Below are 17,992 nucleotides of genomic sequence, written 5' to 3' on the forward strand. Positions count from 1 at the left end.
GACCTGTTGGCCTTTACAAGTATACAAGGAAACAGCCGGAGAGGACACCCTAACCTAGACACTTCCATCCTGTTATTCACTCTGTATGTTTACCCTGAGATGTTGGAGACAGTAGCCGGCAAGATTCTGGATACCCAGTGCAATGGCAGCTTGCATAATGTGTGTTAGAGGGGTTGCGCATCGTTAAAGAAACGGGATTCTGAAAGATGTTTACTTGTATGACTGGCAGTGTTTGGAGACAGCAGGGGCAAGGATCTGGACACCCAATGCAATGGTGCTTACCCAGTGTGTTAGAGGAAGTGCGCATCGCGTCTTGTTAAGGAAACGGGAATCTGAAAGACTACCACTGCCGTCTTCCATTCAACGGCCGCCGTGTGAAGATCTCCTACGAACACAATGACTAGGCCGTGCGTCTCAAGGGAGGGGCGGCAGGCAGCGGTCACTGACACAAGTTAGACACCTCCTAACACATCCGTGAAGGGCTCGAGAAAGTGAACAGATTGACGTTTAGTGGCGTACGTAGGCGTAAAGAGAGAGGGAAAGAGAGAGAGAAATGAAGAAATCGTGCCGTTGTAGATGCACCCTCGTGATGACACGTTACAGAGCCACCCTCAAGAGGCGGTGTGTGTGTGAGAGCTGCCTCCGCTAACCGGCACACGCTACACCTGCCGGGCTGCCGTGGGGCCGCTGCATCTGCCACGCCACACTCTGCTGTGCACCTCCTTGCTGCTGACACACGCGCTCCACTTACTCCTTCCACACACCCACATGTAAGTTGACTCTCCTTTCTTTAACGTTAATGTTCCCAGTCTTGGCATATTTTGTTGTGCTGTAGTCATCTGATTAACTTGTATTTGTTCGTTGGTTGAGGTCAGGTAAGTGACTCTACTGTAGAAACTTGACGACGTTTATTCTATAAACTATATGGCTGTCTTATTTGCATTGAGCTCGCTCGAAGTACCCACTTACCTACTTACCTACCTACCATAACACACACACACACACAGAGGACGTAATAGGATAAGCCGGTGTTAATCTGTCTTCTTTCATCCACTTCTGTTTTAAATCTCTGGTTATCATTTGCTTGCAGTCCTTCGCTTCTCAGACCGCTCAGTTGTCGATGCTTCTCTCTGGGATGCTGCATTTCTACCGCGTGAAATGTTCCTTGAGTCTCTCTCTCTCTCTCTCTCTCTCTCTCTGAGGCAATAAACATTAGTACTATCCCACAAACACCACCCTATACTAAGGCAACAAATAAGAGTACTGCCGTTCCACAAACACAAACAAAAGTACTGCCTCATATATAGGGGAGACTGGGGCTAGTTGGCAGACTTTTTTCATTTTCAGTGATGGAAGAAACACTACAAAGAATTTTTGTTTGTTTATGCTTTCACTGAAAATACAAACATTCATCTTGCTTTTCATGAAATAAAAACATGGTTTTCTTTTTAAACTAAAGCTCTGCATTAATTAGAAAAAAAAATAACTTAAGTGTGTCAACATGGCCCATATGAGGGGTAAGTTGGCACATCACATATAAATAGCAAATCAAATGTATGTAATTGTAAGTTTAAATACAGAATATCTGTAAAGCTAAATTTCATGAAGATTTTAGTTCAAACAACTGAAAAAAAAAAAATCTTACTGAGGAAAGTGAGTTTATTTTCATGTTCGAATCATCTCCGAAAATACAAGATAAAAAAAAATGTTCAAGAAGCTAATCAATATATGTATCAGCATACATACCACAAAAATAATATAAACCAAATATACTATGAAAATAGATAGGTAGTGAATAGGCCAATGTTTTCGTAAAGGTAAGAAACCTGTTATGATCTGTTTCAAGGGTAAACAATCCTTGAACCCCAAGACAAATTAAGGCGAAAATGAATATCACTCATCTATAACTAGAGACATGTTACAACAAACAATATAAGTGAGTGAAAATTTACTTATCAGCATCAAAATTAAACTTTTCCTCACTGCAATCAAATTATGCGACCTTCTAACGTGGCTGCATGTTGGTGAGTGCGGCCCAACAAGGTGATTAGCTGGTGTGAGTAACAGCGCTATCAAGCTGTAAATAGTAGAATTACGAGTATTTCAAATGTGCCAACTAACCCTTGTTAGCAACTTCCCCCTGTCTTCCATACTATCTTATACTAAGGTAACAAACACCATTACTGCCCCACAGACACAAGCGGCATTATAGTGCTGCCCCCACAAACACCAGTAATGCCCCATAATCAATCACCCTTTTATCAAGTAAGGTCGTGTTCCTCTGTGTCTCTCTTTCTCTTTCTCCTATTCATTATCATGTGTTTTTCTCTTCTTTTGTTATCACCTCTTTTTTATTTTTATTTTTTTCTTTATTTTCTTTATTTTGTATTCATTTGATTTTACGTACATATATCAAACACACATCATAACCTCCTTGCCTCGACATTGAGGAAATGGAGAGTCGTGGAGAGGACAGCGCGATAACCTAATTGGCGGTTTCTCCTCCTCCTCCTCCTCCTCCTCCTCCTCCAGTTGAGCTTCCAGTCCTGACACACTTAACGCAGTACCTTGGTCCCCAAAGACAGGGTCCAGCCAGTCCTGCCGCCGCCACTTCCTGATCCGTGAGGCAAGTGGAACGCGGTCGCCTGTTGCCAAACGCGGAGCCAAGATTTGTTAACCCTTGCTCTGCGGTATGCAATAATTCACGCCACTGAAAACTAGGTGTAGAATCTTTATACAAACTTGCAAGAAAGGAAAAGGGATGAAAAGGATAGGTCTTCGAATATGTAGCCAATAAAATGTTCACAGGCAAATGTAGAACGAATGAAAAAAAAAAAAAATATCCCGTTTTTTTTTTTTCATTCAATTTGTTACCTCGATTTACATACATAAGTACTCAATGGGGAATTTGTCGATCTTTTATCTATAGCCCATTTAAAACAGCCTGTGTGTTAATATTGCATGAGCTTCTATCTTTAGCATACGATAGAGCAGTCAGAGTGAGATGCGATGTATTAGAAGCGGATTGACCTGCGTGTTGATTCCCATTACATTCTGTCTTTATGAGTGTCAGATCTCTCATTTCCAACACATTTAACATAGTCTGTGCATTAATATTCCAAAGCTTTAATCTCTAATATACGATAGAACAGTCAAAGTGAGATGCGATGTATTAGAAGCGGCTTAACCTGTTTACTGATTTCCTTTTCTGTATTTACAAGTATCAGATCTTTTTATTTTTCTTATTTAATGCAGTGTATATATTGATATTTCAGTTTTTATCTTTACCATACGATAGAAAAGTCAAAGTGAGATGCGATGTATTGGAAGCTGCTTGATCTGTGTGCTCATTTCCTTTCTGACCTTTACGAGTGGCAACAAGAACAAGCGAATAAGAGCAAGTGGCGCATATTAGCCCGATACGTGTTGTAAGAGTGCAGCGTTTCAGCATTACGTGAACGAAACTCTATACGCGGAAATCAGGACATCGCTGTTTTCGAGACTGTCCGCTGACCCACAAAACTGTCACGCCTCATGACTCTCCCTGTTACCGCTGCCCACCAGTTCCAGCAGGCTCTGAGCTGACTCCCTCACGCGCGCGAAGATCTAGTGAATGAGGTGAGGCTGGTATAGAGACTAATGGAAGTACGCTTTCATATTGAGAACTCTTCATAAAAAGGGGTTAGTGAGGCATGATTGATATTGCTAAATAGAAGTGTACTTTCATATTAGGAGTATTTCACAACAAGGGCGAGTGAGGCAAGGCTGTTAGGGCTTAATGAAAGTACGCCTTATTAAGGATACTTCATAACATCACCGTGCCACCACTGCTCACTGCCCACATGCCCGCTAAATTTGCCACATCCTCGGATTTGGTGCAGTGTTCGTGTTTAGCATTCCCTCTAGGCAGAGAAAACAACGGGAACTCGTGCGTCCTGAGAGCAGGCTACTTTCTCATTCATTGCTACAAAGGATACGTGTTCGCTCACTTGAAACTAGAAAACTTAAACCACCAAGACTATCAGACGGAGCTAACGGTGTAAGTAACTCTATTCCTTAACCGGGGAGAGAAGAAAATACATGTACGTTGTTCCTGAGGCAGCAAGTACCACCCACGCCTCGCTGTGGGCGTGACGGTGCATGTTAGCGGTATACTCTCTCTCACACACACACACACACACACACACACACACACACACGGGCATCCTTTACCTACCTGGCGCTTTCCCAGCAAACTAGCTCACCACTTGCCCCGCCCTTCATCCTCCTCCTTCACCCTCCTCCCCCGCCCTTCATCCTTCTCCCCGTCCCTTCATCCTTCCCCTTCATTCTCCTTTCCCGTCCTTCACCCTCCTTCCCCCGCCTCTTTATCCTCGAACTTCCCTACACACAGAGATTATATTAAATTAGATTTTATTGACCACATAAATGCAAAGACTAAATAAAATAAATCATAATGATTATAAATTAGGTTACCGTCCGTGTAAATTCACGAGTCTGTCTCACACACACACACACACACACACACACAGATACGCACACTTCAGCAAGCCTCATATGTCCAGGTTTTCTTTGTTTACTTCCTGAAAGGCGTGAAGAGAAAGCTGAATACAATAGCGGCGTGACCAAACACGTCTGACAGGTGTTATGGCTCGGCCAGGAACGATGTGTGCACCACCACCCCCACCACCACCACTTGCACTACCTCCACCACCACCACTACCACCACTAGTTGTGTAGTCATCTGGGTCGCACTGAATAAGACGTAAGGTGTCAGTGACGAGCGGTGAGGGCAGCGTGTAGGAAGGTGAAGGGTTGGTGATGGTGGTGGTGTGGTGAGGGATGATGAAGACGGCAGAGAAGGAAGAGGAAGAGGAAGAGGAGGAGGAGGAGGAGGAGGAGGATGTGGATGTGGAGATCTACACGTTGAAAGGAAAGAATAACAGCTTTTATGACAGTCTCTCTCTCTCTCTCTCTCTCTCTCTCTCTCTCTCTCTCTCTCTCTCTCTCTCTCTCTCCACGCCGTTACTTCGTCCTAAACCAACACCGTACACCTGATTGCTGTTCAGCATGTGTGTGTGTGTGTGTGTGTGTGTGTGTGTGTGTGTGTGTGTGTGTGTGTGTGTGTGTGTGTGTGTGAACAGGCACTGATGCACTCCCTGATGACAAATGAGGCACAAAAACACAAATAGAGCAGCTGTCGTGACTCATGTGTTGTTAAGAGCGGGCGATCAGGCCCCATAAAGCACCGCCGACCACCACCATCACCACCCAGGCTGGCGCAGCGCAACAGCTATGCTAAGTGAACCTTACGGGCCGTGAATGAGGAGGACGGGGCTGCTGCTGTTACTTTCAAGCAAAATGAATAATGCGGAGAAACTCGCCTCTTCCCGATAAGTAGCGAGTCAGTCACCGCAGATGCGTCAGCTGTTAGCTGTGGCTGTGCTGTTAGTTATGCCTTAGTCTCTGCTTTCTCCTCACCACGAAGAGAAAGAAACATTTCAATTACCACCGCCGTGACGGACACCCTGGCTCGGCGGCGGCTTTCCCTCATTACCTGTGTCCACGTGCCTCAGTGTGCGTCACGGGCGTGTCCCCTCCACTGCCTCCGCCCAGCCCAGTCCACCTGTCCACTTCTTATAAAGGGTTGACTCCACGCTAGCAGAGTCCAGGCGGATCAGACACTCTCAACGCGAGCACACACAGCCTCCAGCGCCACGCATCCCACCTGTTCACTTATTATTAGAGACTTGACTCCAGGCCAGTAGAGTCCAAGATTCCAGCGTCAGACACACACAGCCCCTAGCCTCCACGCATCCCATCTCTCCCGCACACTTTCAAGGTGATGCGCCGTGACTCAGGGAGGGATAAACACTGCACTGGCGGGCTAAGGGGTCTTCGTCTTCTCATGAATGGACAGTGTTGATGAAGTGCAATGTAACTTAGAGTGACTCTTTCTCTCTCTCCCCACAGTGACCATGGCTCGCGTGGGTGTACTGCTGTTCCTGGTGTGTGCCCTCGTCTCCTGCGTGGCGGCCCAGAAGGCTCCCTCTACCGCGGTGCAGGTGAGTTTCCTCCACAGCACACCGTCGCGTCATCCAAGGCACTACTAATTGCCCTCACAGCCTCGTAATGTCTTGTCAGGATAGACGGAGACTGAAAAGATATGAACGATGTTGATCTTTAAAGATAATCTGAATGGATTGAGTGAAACAATTTTCTTCATAATTTTGGACTAAATTATCACTCTTTACTGTGCATGTGTGTATGTGTGTGTGTGTGTGTGTGTGTGTGTGTGTGTGTGTGTGTGTGTGTTTGTGTGTGTGTGTGTGTGTGTGTGTGTGTGTGTGTGTGTGTGTGTGTGTGTGTGTGTGTGTGTGTGTGTTTGTGTGTGTGTGTGTGTGTGTGTGTGTGTGTGTGTGTGTGTGTGTCCATGGTACATGTCCACTTCTCCTCACAGAACCCGGGCATGCTGGACAGAATAATGCAGGACTACTTGAACCCTCTGAGAGAGTACGACTGGGTTGGCACCATCAGAAGGTTGCTGGACTCTGTCAGGAATTACGTGGTACCGGAGGGCAAGGAACCCAAGTCTGGACACGTGGTAAGTCCTGCATGCACACTTCACCAGGAGACGAGGGGGGTGGACGTGAGGTAAGACGGGACATGTAACATAGGCCTGTATTCTGAAACACTCCTGCGCCGCTTCCCTGACTACTTTCAAAAGACCCTAGTTAAAGTTAAACGTGTTTTTAAAAGGTGTTTTTACAGTTTATGGATAGATTTACAAGATTTCTTCATTATTAACAGGAGAAACACACTTGAGAACACGGTTAATCATCTGTGGCCTTGGAAAATAGTCGTGGTGAGAGAACAAAGCATTTCTGAATACGGGCCATGATTGGATGCAGACTTGTATATAAAGGAGACACAGTATATCTTTAAGTGATTACTCGAGATACACTGGCTGTCACGGACCATTTGGGAGGGAGTGGTGGGGGAGGAGTAGTGGAGGGCCGGTGTGGCTGGGTGGTGGGTATTCCCAGTGTGTAGCATGAAACTAACGCGTAATTACCGACATTTTGGTACTGGAGTGTGTGTTTTGGTACTGGAGTGTGTGTCCTGCAGTGGGGTAGATGTAGTCGCTGTGGATGATGGATCAGCAAGTCCTGTTGTTGTGAGACTAACTGGTGATGATGTGAGGAACTTACCTAGCTGTAATGATATGGTTTAATAATACTTGATAATATTCATTCACACAAACACAACCGACATTCAGAAGGGCTGAACCCAAAGTGTCTGTGTACTTAACCCAAGGCAGGAGGCCAGATGCTAACCATGTCGTGTGCTGAGGTGGTGTGGGTGTAACCGATGGTGTATAGTGAGGTGTAGTGACACATTATCTACTGGTGGGTGGCGGTGTCTGGCTGGTGGGTATGGCGGACCTGCAGCAGCCTGTGTTGGGACAGGCCACGAGGGAGGCATCACGTGGTGGCGTCCCGTGACAGTAATAACTAGAGTAACCAGTACCGTCCTGCTGGCCTCGGCCTGCCTTCTAACCCGAGCAGCAGCAGCAGCCTCAATCCCTACTTTCTCCCGACAGGCCCAGGACCGAGCAGCCCTCGTGGTGCGCAGGATGCTTGCCCGAGCCGTCCACTACGTTGACTCCCTCTTGGCCTAGAACCGACCCCCTCAGCGCCCCGCGCCCAGCGTCCCGCGCGTCCCTTAGTTTGCCTCCCCTCCCTCCCTCTCTTAGCTGTCTGTAGATCCCTTTGCACTGCTAAGCACCGCTTTACTGCTTCCTTGCCTCCTGGGTGCTGGCCATCCCACGCCTGCCCTCTACACCACGTCCCACTCAGCGCTGCGTCACGCGCGCCTCCTTCCTTCTTCTCTGTCGCTTACTACATCAATAACCTCATAACAGCACACTTATTTGTAGTAATTTATTTGTAAATAACGAAAATCACTGCTTCCACTGACATCCTGTGATGTGACACCACGACCTTGTCCACTAACAAGAGTGCCCGGCCAGCATGCAGCACAGCGGCACGCTCTCAGATGGTCCTCGCGCCTCATCACGCCTGCCTCACTTAACTCACGCCTGCATATGCAAACACCGCGCACAGAAAGCGGCACGTCTTCGGCTTTGCACAGCGCCGCGTGTTCACTTTCTGCGGTGACGCGCGCCCAACTCTCAGTGTGGTATGAGGGGCAACTTGTGGTTATAATGGTGGTGGTGGTGGTGGTGGTGGTAGAGGAAGTGTTGACGCTCCCATTAACGCAAGCATGACCTGGCAGTTGCTGGACGTGCTCTCTCTCGCCGCGGCTCATCTCGACTCCCGGCTGGCCTCGCGCCCTTCCCGTGGCATGCAGGAGGAGGGCCGTTACTACAACTTAAACGAAAACGTGAGCCCCAGCCTGGCGGCCTACTCCTGGAATTACCTAGGCATTCTGTGGCTCTACGCTGGCCTCAGCATCGTCGGCGCCCTCGTCCCGCTCTACAAGTACATCCCTGAGGAGGAGCTGCTCTACCCAGACTACGAATTCGAAGAGGAGGAAAAGGCGGTGCCGGAGATGGGGATGGACATGGGGATGGACATGGGGATGGGGATGGACATGGGGATGGGGATGGACATGGGGATGGACATGGGGATGGAGATGGAGGACACCCCAGCGATGGGCGATGGCCAGAACTACTATGGCTATGACTATGACTACGGCGATGCCGAGGGAAGCGACATGTCTTCCAGCCAGCGACCTATGGCGGCCGACCAGAACAATGGAGAATATAATTACCAGGATTACAGCAGCACAGGTAACCCGGGATACACGAATGGTTACCCGCCTCCCAACTACTACGGGATCCAGTACTACCCGCCACCACGTAACTAACTGCACGGCGCGCGTCTCCCTCAGACACCCTCGCACACCAGGTTCCTGCAGGAGGGAGCTGTGACTTCTTCCCGCCACATAAGCTAAAAATTGCCTCGCTGTCTCCCACTCGCGGCGGGCATTGGGTGGCCTGGCGGGGGCGCGGGAGTTGTAAAAATCTATCTCGCCGAGTCTCGAGGTCACGGTGCTGGTCACTCGTGGCTCAGACATCGGATAGTTGTTATGTAGTTTGTGTATTATTTAATTGTTTTCCTTGTCCTCTTGTTGATCTTGTTGACGTGTATCTCAGGACGTTGTGGTCTTATTGTTGTTGTTGTTGTTGTTGTTATCATGATTGTATGTAATAAATATTTGAACAGACACTGAGACGATGAATGATAAACACGAGGAGGAACACACACACACACACACACACACACACACACACACACACACACACACACTCACACACACTCACACTTCGCCTGAGCTTCACATGAACCGTATGAGTCAGGCCGCCAGCATCCTCGCGTGTAGTGGTGGTGGCCGGCGAGGAGGAGGAGGAGGAGGAGGAGAGGAAGGAGGAGGAGGAAGAGTGGGACGCGAAGGGAGGAAAGAGAAGAGAGGAGTGTTCGCCGCAGCGCGCAGTGACGGGTGTGGTAAATATTACACTAAACACAGAGAGCAGGTGGTGCCATCCCCGAGAGAGAGAGAGAGAGAGAGAGAGAGAGAGAGAGAGAGAGAGAGAGAGAGAGAGAGAGAGAGAGAGAGAGAGAGAGCTGGATGCAAAACATCGTTGTAGCTGCACCCCCGCCTTACCTCCCAGCGGAGACCTGCCGAGGGAACACCTGCTACACACACGCGGCGCTTTACCTCAACAGACAAATTTGGACCGTATTCTGAAACACTTCTATGCCGCACCTCCACTGCTTTCAAAATGTTCTAATTGAAACTACACGGGTTTTTGAGGGTGTTCTAGTGACAGATTAACACAATTTTTACATTATCAAATGGAGAAACACTCTTGAAAACCTGGATAATAATCTTTGGGACCTTTGAAAATAGTCGTGGTGAGAGAGCAAAGCGTTTCTCACCAGACAGATTAAGACGCGCGGCAAATGAGGAGACACCAACACATGGTTTCTCTTTCTCGTCCCGCCTCGCCTCCCCTCCCCCCCCCGGCCTCCTTGCCTCGTGTTTCCTTCCAGCCTCATGCACTCTTCCCCACACGCTTAACGGGAGGCGACCAGTGTTCCTTCCTGCCTGTCTGTGTCTTTCCCCTCCTCACGCACACACACACACACACACACACACACACACACACACCATTACCAGAGGAAGTGGTGTGTGTGCAAATAATATTCATAGATTAAGTAAAAAAAAAAAAAAAGAAAAAAAAAAAAAAGAATATATATATATATATATATATATATATATATATATATATATATATATATATATATATATATATATATATATATATATATATATATATATATATATATATATATATATATATATATATATATATATATATATATATATATAGCTTGGTATCAAAAGACGGGAACCAAATTACGAAGAGAAGGAGGGGAAGAAGGAGGACGAGGAGGATGGTAATGAGGACGAGAAGAAAAGTCTCTCTCTCCCTCTCTCTCTCTCTCTCTCTCTCTCTCTCTCTCTCTCTCTCTCTCTCTCTCTCTCTCTCTCTCTCTGTGTGTGTGTGTGTGTGTGTGTGTGTGTGTGTGTGTGTTCATTACGGCAGGCGACCAGACCGGACAGCACAACATTGCAATCTCATCTATGATTATTGCAATATCAAAAAATAGATGCAGCGCGTCCCATTCTACCCGCCCCTCTCAAATTACACGCTACAACAACACCAATTGAAAAACAAAAGACATACTGTTGCAATGACACGCGCATCATAACCTGCTAATGGAAATAACATCACTGTGTAATCCTCTCTCTCTCTCTCTCTCTCTCTCTCTCTCTCTCTCTCTCTCTCTCTGTGTGTGTGTGTGTGTGTGTGTGTGTGTGTGTGTGTGTGTGTGACAAGGCCTCCTCCTCCTCCTCCTCCTCCTCCCTTTATTACTACGTAACTACTACTAATGCTTTTCTCTCTTCCTTTCCTTCCTCTCCTCCTCCTTCCAGCACCCACCTCTCTTCCTCCTCCCTCCTTTCCTCCTCCTCCTCCTCCTCCTCCTCCTCCTCCTTCTCTTCCACCTCCTCTTCCTCCTCCCCTATCCATCTCACCACCACTACCACCACCACCACCATCCTCTCCTCCTGCTCTACCTCCCCTCTCTCTCTCTTCCAACACCACTACCACCACCACCACCATCACCACCACCTCCTCCTCCTCCTCCTCCTTTTTCTATCCATCTGTTCTAAAGTAAATGTATTGACGAGAAGTGCATTAATTATCAGGTCTGTTTGTGCTTATCTAGTGTTCTTTTATGTGTATCAGTAAGTGGTACCATCATCCTTCCTCATTATATTCACTCATGGTCTTTGTTTTCATGCATCAAAAGACTCTTCGTTAATTCCAAGTGTGGTTTCTCAACGCTTAAATGATCTTTGTTATTATTATTTTTGTTGGTGTCGTTTTCCTGCTGTTTGGGCATCAATTCTAGTTTTGGTGAAGTTATTTTGAATTATAATCAGTTCATCATAAGACTTCTTGCTAATTTCAAGTGTGGTTTCTGAGGGCTGAAATAATTTTTGTTGTTATTATTTTTCTTGGGGCGTTTTTTTCTGCTATTTGGGCAGAGATTTGAGTCAAGTTATTTTCAGTCATCACATTCTTCATTCTTCCGTCTAAGTGCAGTGTAATTCCTCTCATTCAACACGTCAGATGCAAGGACGCGAGCACGAAAGATAAGTCTCTCCATCCTCCTTGGTCAGATTTGTATCAAGCAGCGTCTAGGTTTTTGAGTGAGATTCTTGCTTTCATCCCCGTCGCCTCAGTCTATATCCTGCAGCTCTCTCTATTCCCCATTTCCCTCCCAGTCCCTTCTACTTTCTTCCCAGCCCCTTCTATTCCCTTCTCAGTCCCTCCTATTTCCCTCCTAGTCCCTTCTATTCCCCTCCCAGCCCCCACTCTAATCCCTTCTCGCTCCCTTCCATTTCCCTCCCAATCCTTTGCCTCCCCCTCGTCGTTCAAAGCCTTAAAGGGACTCTGGTCACAAAGTTTTAATTACTCTTTATTTTGAAAACTTTGTCTCAGTTCGTGATTCTGCGCCGCGTCTCATACAAAAGGAAGAGTGAAGGAAAGGATTGTGAATTGAAGCGTTATTATGATAGTATGCGGGACACGACGCTGGGATCTTGTTACACACTCACAAACACACACACACACACACACACACTCACACACACACACACACACACACACACGCACACACACACACATGAGCCCACTAAGGAGGCAGGATGGTACAGGGACTTTCAGAACGCCTTACAACTAAGTTCCCGTCTTTGATATCAAGTTCCGGCGGGTCCCCTGAGTGGGAGAGAGGAGGCAGCGGTCTAACACGAGGATGTCGACGAGGGATGCCACCACTTCGCGCACCCACTCCAAATACTCTGTTCCTGTGGCTGGTCTTGGAGGTTGGCGGAGAGTGAAGCCCAGGGGAGCGGTCGATGCCTCCATGCCCCCCCTGCGGGATTTGATCGTGAACAGGAGAGGGCGACAGTCCTCGGTGCGGCAGCAGTATCCCGTGGTGCAGTGTGGCGTGTGTCAGGGTTCGAGACCCAGACGCAGCGCTGCGCCTCCAAGACCGCCCCTTCAAGGCCGCTAGAGGCATTTCCTCAGAGCGAGATTACTTTTAACTCATTTTTACTATTTGGAAAGAAACAGAGGCTATTAAGGGTAGAGCTAGAGCGGAATACTTGCTACAAATAGCGGCCAGCACAAATTAAGACTCCCGACGTGCCTCTCGCAAGCTCCGTGTCGCTAGGGGCGCTTTCCTACACGCCTTCCCCGGCATCAGCGACGCTACGAGGCTGTGAAGATCGTGAGTCAAGTTTCTGTTTTTCTCACTGAGCTTATCTGCTAAATGCTCGGAGCGTGAAGACCACACGGGAGGGAGGAAGGGAGAGGAGAGAGGGGAGAGAGGACGAGAGCGGAAGTAAGAGAGGAGTAGGAAGATGAAAGGAGGAAGAATATTGGACTCGGTTTAATTTTTTAATTTTTAATTTTTTTTTTTTTTTATTCAAGAGTTGAGTTATAGCGAGCAGGCTTATCAGAGGCGGAGGCTGGTGGGTTGGCGGGCGGCGGGCGACGGGCGGCGGACGGGCTGGCGGCTGCGTGATGGATGGCACTCATCACCTGCCTCCTCATCCACCGCCGCCACTGAACGGTATCGCGATAAATGAAGCCAGGGAAAGAAAACGAGAGAGCCTTGGTGGTCCCCTCGCCTCTTGCTCCCAGCGGTAATGACCCCCACAGGCAGCGACACGAGGCCCAAACACTTCCGCGCCCCGCCCCGCCCCACCCCGCCCCGCCCCGCCCCGCCCCGGCCTGCCCCGCCCCGACCTGCCATGTCCTTCCCGCGACTGATGAACCAACCTTTCTTTCCTTTAAGCACACCTTTCTTCCCAACGGCACCAAGAGAGAGAGAGAGAGAGAGAGAGTTTTACACGACTTTTTTCCCCCTTTCCAACTGCAGAAGGAAAAGTAGAGAAAGAGAGCCAGACGAAGCATTTCTCGTGTCTTTTCTTGCAGCGTCGGAATAGAAGGGTCAGAATTCTATGAGGTCCGTGTGGCGCTCAAGGGATGAGAGAGAGAGAGAGAGAGAGAGAGAGAGAGAGAGAGAGAGAGAGAGAGAGAGAGAGAGAGAGAGAGAGAGAGAGAGAGAGAGAGAGAGAGAGAGAGAGAAGACCCACTTTGCATTTGAAACTCCTGCAGCAGGCGAGAGGAAAGACTAGTAAAAGAAGATTAGATAAATTCACGGATGAGGATGATAGATGGAAATAGGCAGGTAGATAGGAGTCTTTTATACAGGGAGTCCCACGTGTAGACCCGATGACTTCTTGCCAGTTCCCTTATCTTCTTATGTTCTTATGTTTTCTTCTTTCCATTCCTCTTACTTAACAATAATTTAATCTACCTTACCTTATATTGCCTTACTATACCTTATCCTACCCTTTCCATACCTTATCCTACCATACCTTTCCTTGCCATACCTTTTGTTACCTTACATGTACCTCACCTTACCTTTCCTCACCTTGCCTTTCCTCATATTATTCTACCTTCCCTTACATTACCTTACTCAACCTTATGTTACCCTATCGTACACTATCTTACCTTGCCTTATACGTGTCTCACCTAATCTTAGCTTATCCTACCTTATCTTACCTTATGTTAACTTATCTCATCATACCGTCTTATATTTTGAAAGACTTGTGTTTCTCTCACAAGGAGGATATTGAAAGGCCAAAGAGATGGATATTTGAGTTGTCTTGCGCATTCCCTTCATCCATGACGTAGATTTTTTTGTTAAACTATCATTAGAATCATGAAGAAAATTCTCTCTCTCTCTCTCTCTCTCTCTCTCTCTCTCTCTCTCTCTCTCTCTCTCTCTCTCTCTCTCTCTCTCTCTCTCTCTCGTTCAATCATCATTTCTCAACACCAGGTCCCTTACTCCCTCCCCCCCTTAGGTTTAATGGTGATGAAGAGGTCTGTCAGCCCCACCACCACCACCGCCACAACCACCACCACCGCTACCACCACAACCACCACTACCGCTACCACCACCATCACTACCTTCGCCATCGCCAACAAAATAATCATCATAATATTGAAAATTGTAAGAAAATACTGAAAGACAAACACACACACACACACACATAGACACACATACAGAGAGAGAGAGAGAGAGAGAGAGAGAGAGAGAGAGAGAGAGATTGTAAATAGTAATTCCTTTCCCTCTTGTTCCCCTCGCAATCTCATTTATCCCTCCCCTCCTCCTTCCTTTCTTCCCCCCCTCCCTCCCTTCCTTCCTTTCCCCCTTCCTTGTTTTCTTTCTCCCATTCTCCTTTCTTCCTTCCTTCCTTCCTTCCTTCGTTCATTCATTCCTTTCTTAATTTCTTCCTTTCTTCTTTTCTTCTCTCCCTTCCTTTCTTTCTTTTATCCTTTATTTCTTTCTTTCATTTTTTTCCTTTCTTTCCTTCTCTCTCTATCCTCCCTTCCCGCCTTTCTTTCATTCTCTTACTTTTCTTCCTTCCTTTCTTCCTTTCTTCCTTTTCCGAGTCAATTATCCCCCTGTGTGTGTGTGTGTGTGTGTGTGTGTGTCTGTTCATGGTGCTTTCATTAGTATTCCACGAGCCATAAAAAGTCGAGAACTACTTATCAAGAATAGGAAATGAAGTAAGGAATTATCCCCCCGCCCTCTCTCTCTCTCTCTCTCTCTCTCTCTCTCTCTCTCTCTCTCTCTCTCTCTCTCTAGTAATACAATTCAGTGACTGGTGGTAACGTTAGTGAGGAATTATTTAAATCTTCAGGTAAACAATGATTCAAGTCTCCTTTGGTAATGAGCTCCTGTCTTCTGCTTCCTTCCTTCCTTCCTGACGTCTGCACTCGAAGCTTCAACCATCGCTCATTCGTTAGCCAGTGAAGTGTAAGGTGGCCGCGTATTGGCTGAACACACAGAGACACACCACCACCACCACCTCTGTGACACAACACTTCCTCGAGAGAGTCATCAATCAAGTGATAAAACTGATAACTTTTCCTCCCATTGACGTAATGTAGCGAAAAGATAACATGACCCTAAAAACAGCGCGAGGAAAAATTAAAGAAAGGGATAAACAGAGAGAGAGAGAGAGAGAGAGAGAGAGAGAGAGAGAGAGAGAGAGAGAGAGAGCTTACATTCTCCCCCCTTGCCTTTCCCTTCCTTCTACTAGTCAAATGGACAATAGCTTGGTGTTCAGAAGTCAGACTAGTATTCAGAAATGCTTTGTTCTCTTACCATGATTATTTTCCAAGGCCAAAGAGATGATTACCCGGGTTCTAAAGAGTGTTTCTGCTGTTAATAATGCAAAAATCTTGTTAATTTTTCACTAGAACTATGAAAACACCCTTAATAATCAGTGCAGCTTTAACTAGAGCCTTTTGAAAGTAGTGGAGGGGCTGCGCAGAAGTGATTCAGACCACGGTCCTAAGAGGCGAGATAGCACAGTAGCAATCACTAGTTAAACCAATCCAATCACCCTAGTCATCCCTTCCCAGTGCTTCCAGTCGCCTTCCGTAACTACTCTCACTCCCAGAATCCTTACTGCACTCACACCAAGAGCCGCGTCTGCACCAGCAACCAGCACCACTCCTCAGGCCCTTGCAGCGAGCACTCTCTCCATCACTCGCTAAAGCACTTTCCATCACGACCACGCAGCCTCTTGCACACCCTCCAGTATTCCCTCGCCTCACGCACCAGCCACACCAGCTTAATCCACCCCTCAAGACCCGCTGTAGCACCTAATTTGCCTGTCTTTCTCCCTCGATGTCTCCCACTGCCACCTCCATGTCCAAGAGAAGCGAGGTGTATGGTTTACAAAACTATTTCTCTAAGACGACGGCTTGGGCCATGCTGATTAGGGGGGAGTAACGGTATTCTGAGTTTTCTTCTTTATATTTACGGTATATAAATAAATATGTGCAAATGCAGAACTGGAGAAGCTGCCTTACACTTCCTATGTTGCTCGTGTTCTCTGCCCATCCCACCGCCTTTTGCATTCACGTGGTTTCCGTGGCATTCATGAGTGTCACTGGTCAAGGCGTGTCACTAGCATGTCTCGGCGGGAGTGAATGTTCACGGGCGTCTGGTGAATCTCCCCATCCGTGACCCGAAGACACGCATCCAGACCCAGCGTTGCTTAGCCTCGCTGATTAAACGAGAAGCGGTGTATTCAGCGTGGTGTGGTCGTTGGCAGCCAGAAGAGCCAGAAGAGCCAGTTGCTCCTCACACTACAACTGGTGCGTGTCTCCTGAAGGTGGTGAAGACAGGTGGTTCCCGCGCCCTGCCGCTCGCTTCACCAGGTGAGTTACATCTCTCCCTGACCTATATCCATATTCTTTCTGTTCCTTTGGTGTACGTTTAAACTTCATAAGCGAAAGATGCGTTGCAAGTCTGAAGGATGAACGGTTGCTGTTACAGAAAGTCCCTGCCACCGCTGCCTCCAAGAAAGGCGTCCTTGGTGTGACGCTGCCTCCCTTACCCTCCTTCCCCACACCCCACTAGGACTACAGTGGCATCCTGAGGCTTCCAGAGAGGGCATCAGGTGCAAGTATGCAGTGAGGAGAGAAAACACGGGATGACAAACACAAGACAAGAGTGAGTAATGCAACAAACAGCACGCTCCCATGAATTTCCAGCAGACAAAGGTACGTACGGAGGGAGACGAGGAGTGCATGTAGTGTTAAGAAGGACGCATGGGTAGGCGGGATACAGACGGGTACGTGATAGAGACCGCGATGTGAGAGATGGGAGGGCAAGACATGCAGGCAGTGAAGGGGGAAGGAAGAGAAGAGGCTTGGCTATGACTGGATTACTCCGTTGCAGTGAAGAGGGACAGTCTGCAAAGGGCGAAGGGAGTGCTGGAAATATTGGTGATGCAGTTTACTGACTGACAGAAAACTGAGAACCAGAGATAACGAGTGGATATGCTGATTCTCTCTCTCTCTCTCTCTCTCTCTCTCTCTCTCTCTCTCTCTCTCTCTCTCTCTCTCTCTCTCTCTCTCTCTCTCTCTCTCTCTCTCTCTCTCTCTCTCTCTCTCGCCTACAGGGTGTAAATTATAACTTTATAATGAACTGGTTTCATATAGACCAACTGCTACCCCCTCCCCCTCACCTCTCTCTCTCTCTCTCTCTCTCTCTCATCTCTCATCTCTCTCTCTCTCTCTCTCTCTCTCTCTCTCTCTCTCTCTCTCTCTCTCTCTCTCTCTCTCTCTCTCTCTCTCTCTCTCTCTCTCTCTCTCTCTCTCTCTCTCTCTCTCGTGTACGTACATCAGTCAAGAAAGTCAGTTTACATAAGTACACACACACACACACACACACACACACACACACACACACACACACACACACACACACACACTTCCAAGATTGAATAGTGTGTGTGT

The 17,992-nt window shown here is 47.6% G+C and overlaps 2 protein-coding genes across 3 annotated transcripts in view; both read left to right on the plus strand.

Moving 5' to 3' along the window:
• The first annotated feature begins 610 nt into the window (after positions 1 to 610).
• LOC135106604 (uncharacterized) lies at positions 611 to 9,252 on the plus strand. 2 transcript variants are annotated; one of them, XM_064015875.1, is made up of 4 exons: positions 611 to 770; positions 5,974 to 6,065; positions 6,461 to 6,604; positions 8,299 to 9,252. In XM_064015875.1, exons 2-4 carry the CDS (start codon positions 5,979 to 5,981, stop codon positions 8,890 to 8,892), a joined length of 825 nt encoding a protein of 274 aa, XP_063871945.1. In that variant the 5' UTR covers positions 611 to 770; positions 5,974 to 5,978; the 3' UTR covers positions 8,893 to 9,252. The 2 variants fall into 2 exon arrangements, with proteins under 2 accessions (XP_063871945.1, XP_063871946.1); XM_064015876.1 differs by lacking the exon at positions 611 to 770 and adding an exon at positions 5,658 to 5,842.
• Positions 9,253 to 15,822: 6,570 nt separating this feature from the next.
• The window catches only part of LOC135106606 (uncharacterized), a 46,030-nt gene continuing 43,860 nt past the window's right edge, over positions 15,823 to 17,992 (plus strand). The window contains exons 1-2 of the mRNA XM_064015879.1: positions 15,823 to 16,909; positions 17,028 to 17,254. The gene's annotated coding sequence lies outside the window, so the exon portion shown is untranslated. The remainder of the gene's footprint in view (positions 16,910 to 17,027; positions 17,255 to 17,992) is intronic.

This window comes from Scylla paramamosain, chromosome 13 (genome assembly GCF_035594125.1).
Source record: "Scylla paramamosain isolate STU-SP2022 chromosome 13, ASM3559412v1, whole genome shotgun sequence".
Lineage (NCBI taxonomy): Eukaryota > Metazoa > Arthropoda > Malacostraca > Decapoda > Portunidae > Scylla > Scylla paramamosain.

Excerpts from the sequence above, each read along its gene's own strand:
- LOC135106604 (XM_064015875.1), top strand. The coding sequence starts at position 5,979 with ATGGCTCGCGTGGGTGTACTGCTGTTCCTGGTGTGTGCCCTCGTCTCC. Across the intron at positions 6,066-6,460 it reads CTCCCTCTACCGCGGTGCAG|AACCCGGGCATGCTGGACAG; the intron begins GTGAGTTTCCTC and ends TTCTCCTCACAG. Across the intron at positions 6,605-8,298 it reads AACCCAAGTCTGGACACGTG|TTGCTGGACGTGCTCTCTCT; the intron begins GTAAGTCCTGCA and ends ATGACCTGGCAG.